General features: G+C 64.5%; 2 protein-coding genes across 2 annotated transcripts; one reads left to right on the top strand and one right to left on the bottom strand.

The window, feature by feature from the left end:
- Positions 1-294: 294 nt before the first annotated feature.
- On the top strand, positions 295-3280 carry PCYOX1L (prenylcysteine oxidase 1 like; the record flags this gene model as incomplete). The annotated part of the gene is made up of 6 exons (XM_082006268.1): positions 295-385; positions 667-873; positions 1341-1515; positions 1605-1816; positions 1903-2043; positions 2622-3280. 6 exons carry the CDS (start codon positions 295-297, stop codon positions 3278-3280), a joined length of 1485 nt encoding a protein of 494 aa, XP_081862394.1.
- A 1334-nt stretch (positions 3281-4614) lies between these two features.
- IL17B (interleukin 17B) lies at positions 4615-6385 on the bottom strand (the record flags this gene model as incomplete). The annotated part of the gene is made up of 3 exons (XM_082006240.1): positions 4615-4870; positions 5086-5372; positions 6365-6385. The coding sequence occupies 3 exons, from the start codon at positions 6383-6385 to the stop codon at positions 4615-4617; spliced, it is 564 nt and encodes a 187-aa protein (XP_081862366.1).
- Positions 6386-6829: the final 444 nt, after the last annotated feature.

Raw genomic sequence — 6829 nt, 5'->3', positions numbered from 1 at the left:
CTGGCCCGCAGTGTCACGCCCCGAGGGCGAGGGCTGGCTGGCGCCTACCTCTGCCCCGCGCCACCGCCCAAGAGCCGGGTTACCCGCGTCCCCCCCCCGCGCTGCGGGAGCAAGGCCCGCGCCCCGCCCCGCCCCGCTCCGCCCCGCCGTGCCGCCGGCGAGGCCCGCGCCGCCAGCCGGGGCAGGCCTGCCTCCGCCCGCCCGGGGCCGAGCCGCTGCCGGGGCGGGGCGGGGCGGCCGCGGGGGCCGAGCCTGCGGTGAGGGGCGGGCGTTGCCGGACCCGCTCTCCGCGCCATGGCCCAGCCGCCCGCCGCGCTGCTGCTGCCGGCCCTGGCCGCCCTCCTGGCCGTGCCCGCCGCCGCCCACGCGCCGCCGCGCAGCATCGGTAGGGGCGGTGGGGCGAAGCGGGGGGGAGGGGGTATCCATCGCGGGAATCGGCATCACCCGGCCTCCTGCCCGCCTGCCCCGGGGGTGGTGAGGGGGGGCCCCGGCACGCGTCCGCAGGGTGTGCGCGCTGCCCGCTGCATCCCCTCGCCGTCCCCGCCGCAGCGGCCCCTTCCCTCCCTGCGGCCGGGCAGCCCGGGGGTCCGGGCGGGGGGCGGCGGCGTCCCCTGCTCTCCCGGGACGCTGCTGACTCTGCCGCCCCCGCTTCTCTCTGCTCGGCAGCCGTGGTGGGCGCCGGGCTGGGCGGCTCGGCCGTCGCCTACTTCTTGCAGCAGCACTTCGGGCCGCAGGTGCAGCTGGACGTGTACGAGCCGGCGGGCGTGGGCGGCCGGCTGGCCACCGTCACCGTCAACAAGCAGCAGTATGAGAGCAGGGGAGCCTCCATCCACGCCCTCAGCCTCCACATGCAGGACTTCGTCAAGATCCTCGGTGAGTGTGGGCACCCCAGCGCTTGCACGGCCTCCCTGGGCCAGGGGGTTGTACCTGGGGGTCATAGGGAGAGCTGCTTCCACTCCACCTCCACACCCCAGGCATGCAGCGCCTGCCTTGCTGTCCCTGCGCCCCAGCCTGGTTGTGCCCTGGAAGAGAAAGGGACGAGGTGGCCCAGCAGACCATAAGAACAAGGGGTCCTGGTGGAATTAGTGTATGGGAGGGGGTTCGCAAAATCCTACCAGTTTGTTCCAGACAGTGGCACATCAACTCTATAGGATGCTCCAATATATAGGGTCTGGCTGGGGTCCCAGCATCCTGCGGGCTTACAGTCCCCAATGCTCCTGCAAGAGCACCTTTGCCCGATCCCCATGCAGTAGTGTTTGGCGCTGGCCTTTCCCAGCAGCCGGGTGGCCCCCGGGACATGTTTGAGCCCAGTGGCGCTGGGGTCCCTCTGCTCCCTGCAGGCCTCAAGCACCGGCGTGAGGTGGCAGGGAAGAGTGCCATATTCAATGGGGAGCACTTTGTCCTGGAGGAGACCGACTGGTACCTGCTCAACCTCTTTCGGCTCTGGTGGCACTATGGCATCAGCTTCCTGCGCCTGCAAATGTGGGTGGAGGAGGTGATGGAGAAGTTCATGAGGTAGGAGAGCCTGTGGGGCTGGAGGGACACAGGGGGTCTTCCCCAGCCCCAAGGCATCACCAGGCACCCTGTGCTTCTGTCCCCTCCAGGATCTACAAGTACCAGGCGCATGGCTATGCCTTCTCCAGCTTGGAGGAGCTGCTGCGCTCACTGGGGGGTGATGCCTTCATCAACATGACGCAGCGCTCGGTGGCTGAGTCCTTGCTGGAGGTGGGCATCACACAGCGCTTCGTGGATGATGTCATTGCGGCCGTCCTGCGCTCCAGCTATGGGCAGTCGGTGCTGGTGCCTGCCTTCGCAGGTGAAACTCGGGGACCCCTTCTCTCTCCTTCCCAGTGTCCCCTCCCTGGGCAGGCTGTTGAGCTGCCCTCTCCTTCTGCTCCCCAGGAGCCATGTCGCTGGCAGGGGCGCAGGGCAGCACCTGGGCAGTGGAAGGAGGCAACAAGCTGGTGTGTTCAGGTCTACTGAAGCTGACCAAAGCCAACGTCATCCCAGCCAGGGTGACGGGTGTCTCTCTGCACAGCTCGGGTGAGCCTGGGCATGGCGTCTGCTCTGGGTGCCACCGGGGCGGGTGGTGGGTGGTGGCACCATAGGGGTACTGGGTCAGAGAGGGAGCCTTGGGAGGCTGGAGAGCATCTAGGTCCTGGTAAAGCATTTGGGCAAGGGCCTGGGGGTCTGTCCATCTTCCCTCATGTGATCTGATGGGGGCCCTTTGGTACAGACCTTGGCCCTGGGGTTCCCCTCCCTCATTCTTGAGGTCCCTCGGGTCTCTTCTGTGGCACCATCCTTGTTGCAGGCTTGCTCCCTGGCCGAGCACAGCAGAAGGGAAGGGCTGGATAAATGGGGTTTGAGGGTGGGCTGTGCTGCCCCAGTCTACCTTGTGCTACTGGGCTGGGTTTCTCTGGAAACTCCCTCCCACAGGCTTGATAAAATGCTCTTTCTACTGCCCTAAAGCATCAGCAACTCATCCATAACCATCAGATGCTATGGTCTAGCAGTGATGTGTACTGGAAAACCAGGGGATGGAGGCTGTGCTGGAAAAAAGGGAGCCAGGGCCACTGCTTGGGTCTCAGTGCTACTCCTAACTGTCCACCGTCTCTTTTTAGAAGGGAGAGCCCTGTACCAGGTGCACTATGAGGGCAGCGAAGGGCAGGGCTCAGCTTTCTACGACATGGTGGTCGTGACGACTCCCCTGCACCCCAGCAGGTGCAACTTCACCTTCGAGAACTTTGAGCCACCCATTGCTGACTTCCCTGGAGCCTTCCAGCCCTCCGTCACCTCCGTGGTGCATGGCTACCTCAACTCCTCCTACTTCGGCTTCCCTGACCCCAAGCTCTTCCCCTTTGCCAGCATCCTCACCACTGACACCCCCGACCTCTTCTTCAATGCCATGGACAACATCTGTCCTGTCAACATCTCAGCGGCTTTCCGTCGCAAGCAGCCCCAGGAGGCCGCGGTGTGGCGTGTCCTCTCCCAGCAGCCACTGGACAAGCAGCAGCTGAAGACCCTCTTCAGGTCCTATTACTCGGTGCAGGTGACAGAGTGGCAAGTGTATCCCCGCTACGATGCTGCCAAGACCCTCCCGCCCATCGTGCTCCATGAAAACCTCTTCTACCTCAGTGGCGTGGAGTGGGTGGCCAGCTCCATGGAGATGATAGCGGTGGCAGCCAAAAACGTGGCCCTGCTGGCTTACAACCGCTGGCATCAGGACCTGGACAAAATCGACCAGAAGGACTTGATGCACAAGGTGAAGACCGAGCTGTGATGCCCAGGGGAGGCAGTGGGCTGGGAGCTTCTGTGTAGTAGCCTGGGGAGTATTTATTGCCTTGGGGACACCAGGGGGGTGGGGGCTGGGGGAGAAGGGACAGGCTGTGTCCCAGATTACTTGAACATGATTTGCCTTCAGGAATACAGTCCCTGCTCGGTGTTGCTGCGTGTCTGTGCCGTGTGCCTCAGTTTCCCTGTTCCCCCTCCCCAGGCTCTACTGGAAGGAACCTGTGCCTTTTTCTGTGAAAAAAGGTCCCTGCACATCTGTTTTTTGGAGGGACCTCAGGGGACTTTCAAGGACGAGGCTGGCTGGTGTCAGCAGCAGATGGGTGCTGGCCCTGGGCAGGAACAGGGTCCTGCACGCCCATGAGCTGCCTGGCTCCTGCTCTGCCTTTCCTGCCTTCCTGGCTTTGCCACTGGGAAGCTCAGTGGCAGGGCTGGTTCTGGCTGGGGCAGGAGGTCGCGTGGCCTCTCCCATGCCATGCGTGCATGGAGCCTAGCCCCGCTCACCCGCCTGGCACCCTGGGGTTGGGCTTGCAGGGTGCGCTGTGGCAGATCTGGGCTTGCAGGGAGACGCGCCTGCTGCCGGGTGCTCCCTGTTTCCAGGGGCATCCAGGCTTCCCCGAGCCTGGGGCTTGGCTGTGTTTTGGGGGGCAGAAGAGCCCCTCGGGGAGAAGGCTAGGCAGCACCCACCCCGGGCGGGCAGGGCCGGAGGGGCAGTGTGACGGGCTGAGGCAGGGGCCGGCTCAGACGGGGGCCAGCGATGCGCTTTATTGAAGACCTCAGAAGCCACCCGAAGCACCGTCGGCTTGCCCCGCTCCCCGGGCTGCCTGGCCCGGCACAGAGGAGCTTGTAGGTGCGCCAGGGAGGGCTGGGGAGAGCTGGGTGCTCATGGAGCTGTTGCTCCGATGGAGCAAACAAAGGCAAACGAGGACTTCAGGGAGGGAGGAGGCCTGATCCTGCCCAACTGGAGGGACCAGTGGGCAGCTGCCTCCCTCTCTCCCCCAGCCCATTCTGCTGAGCTCCTCTCTGGAGGTGAGGGGGCTTGGGGTGGTGTCTCGCTGCGAGGCCGGCTGTGGGACTGCGGAGCTGGGTGACTTGCAGGGGCGGCCCCCATGCTGGGTGTCCCCAAAGTGGCTGCTTGGGCTGAGGCTGACGGAGTCTGCAGGGGAATTTCGGGGAGCTCTTGGAGCTGCTGTTACCTTGCGCAGGGACTCTCCTCACCCTGATGCTCAGCTGGGTGACCCTCTCCCAGAGGGCTGGGCAAGCTCGAGAAGCAACAGCAAGCTGGTTAGATGCCCATGCGTGGCTGCCGGGGTTAGCTCTGCAACCTCAGAAGATGCAGGTGCAGCCCACAGCGATGGTCTCCATGACCATCTGGTACTTCTTGTGACATTTCTTCCCGGAGGACTTGTGCCCCAACTCACCCGGCACCTGGCAGAGCAGCCGGCGGACAGGCAGCCGGCTGTAGATGGGAATGCTGGCCATGGTGCGGTCCTCCTGCATCGTGAAGGGGTTGATGCAGCCAGTGCAGAGGCATTGGGCCTCGGGAATGTCTGCTGGGATCCGCGTTGCATCATGGTTTATGCTGAAGGAGAGGGAAAGCAGGGCGAGGATGGAGGATGGTAGGGTGGGAGGCGGTGGGTAGCTGGGCAACGCCTCCGTGGGGTGAAATGGGGTGCTGCATCACACTGCACCCCCCAGCAGCCACTGCAGCCCCATGATGCTGGAGCTGTGGCTGCTGCAGTGCCTGCCAGCACAGAGCCAGCCCACGTGTCCCCGAAGTCTCTGCCCCAAGCTCACCTGTATGCCCAGGGGGACAGGCTCCTCCGGTTGGACCTCCAGAGCCTCAGGTTGACCTGGCACTTGGTGTCTCCCAGCTCAGAGCTGTTCCTCAGCTGGCGCACCATGTCCTGGATGCTGCGCTCGTAGTCTGCCATGGAGGTGTAGGGATCGTCCAGGGCCCAGGCCAGGGCAGGGGTGGCCGTGGGGGGCCGTGCCAGGCCCCTTCTCCTCCCCTTCGCTGCCTTGCTTTGATCCTTTGCTTCAGGGACCAGGACCATGGCAAAGGTGAAGATGCAGAGGAGAAGCTGAGGAGGAAGGAGGATGGTGCGTGGGTGCCTGGACCACAGGGCTGGCGTGGAAGGGGAGCTCTCCAGCCTCCCATGGGGCACCATGTAACGGCAGGACCACACTGACTTTGGGGTGGCACATGCAATCCCCAAAGGGCAATGCTGGCCTGCGAGTGAGACCTGCGGAAGTGCATGAGGGCAGTTTGCAGGGGTGGTGGGCACACAGTCGTGGTGGGCACACAGTCATGGTGAGCCCCTAGCCCAAGCCCCAGCTGATGCGTGTGGCTGCAAGCCCCTCTCCCAGGTTGCAGCTGGCAATCTGCGATGCCCAGAGTGCCCTGGCCTGTGCTGCCCAGGCTGTGCCCAGTCCCTTCACCACCCTGAAGCGGCTGCGTGCTGGGAGGGATGGGTACGCCCTCAGCTCAGGCTGTACCTGGGCAGTCTCTGGTTTACAAGATGAGACAGTCAATAATGGGAGCTTTATCCAAACCCTCTTCTCCCTCCCTCCGTGCTCTGGGGACGGTGAGAGAGGAAGAAAGATGCTTTTTCCTTTCCTTCTCCCTCCAGCCTCGCAGGGCTGAGCTCCCGTGTGCTGACACCCGGCAGGCTGCCCAGTGGCGAACAAAGTTGCTTTCTGTAGTTGTGCTCCCTGCTATTCGTGTCCCTGCAGCTGGCCGCCAGCAGCCCCACACCCTGCCTGCTGTGCCGCAGCCCTGCCCGCCATCCCACAGCCCTGCCCGTGGGTGTGCGGGGCTGCGGGGCAGAGACCGCTCTGCCGGGGCTGTTTTCCCCCTCCGGTGCCGGACCGTCTGGTCGGACTGTCATGACTTTACTCTCTGAGGTTGTTGCATCCTTTCTGTGCCAGGCGTGGGAGTGATGGGCCTGGCAGACCACAGCATGCATCTCCAAAGCAAACAAACCCAGGTAGCCACCCGTAAACAAGCGTGCAAATAATTACATTAAAGAAGGAAAACGAGGAGCGAGCCCTGAGCCACCATGCAGTCACCTACCAGGTTTGGAGCCTGCTCCATCGCCACGGAGGGGCTGCCGGCCGCCGTCCTGCAGTGTGGCTGGCACCGGCGAGACCGGGAGCTAAAAAGGGAAAGCCCCAGCCCCCGGCTCGGCTCCGCCGGAGGTGTGTCTGGTCCCCGAGGTGCCAGGGAGCCTCGGCGCAGGCAGGGCTGGGGGCCAGCGTGGTCTGGGACTCGGCCACCCGCCGCCTCCCCGGGCGCTGGCTCCACCTGCGGCTGTGGCTGTGGACAGTGGTGGGTCCCCCCTGGACCGGGCAGCCCAGAGGGGCTTGCTGAGCAATAACCTGCCCTGGGGAGGGGATTTGGGCTCTGGTGGTGCCACCAGCATGGTCACAGCCCTGCCAGGGCCAGGAAGGCCACGGTTGCTGGGCTGGAGGAGCCGGGGCTCGTGAGAGGATGGGAGTGGGCTGTGCCCCGCGCTGTTGGCGAGGTGTGGGGTAGTGT

The sequence above is a fragment of the Phaethon aethereus genome (genome assembly GCF_964289735.1).
Source record: "Phaethon aethereus genome assembly, chromosome: 14".
NCBI classification, from domain to species: domain Eukaryota; kingdom Metazoa; phylum Chordata; class Aves; order Phaethontiformes; family Phaethontidae; genus Phaethon; species Phaethon aethereus.
This window is presented reverse-complemented; position numbering and strand designations above follow the sequence as displayed.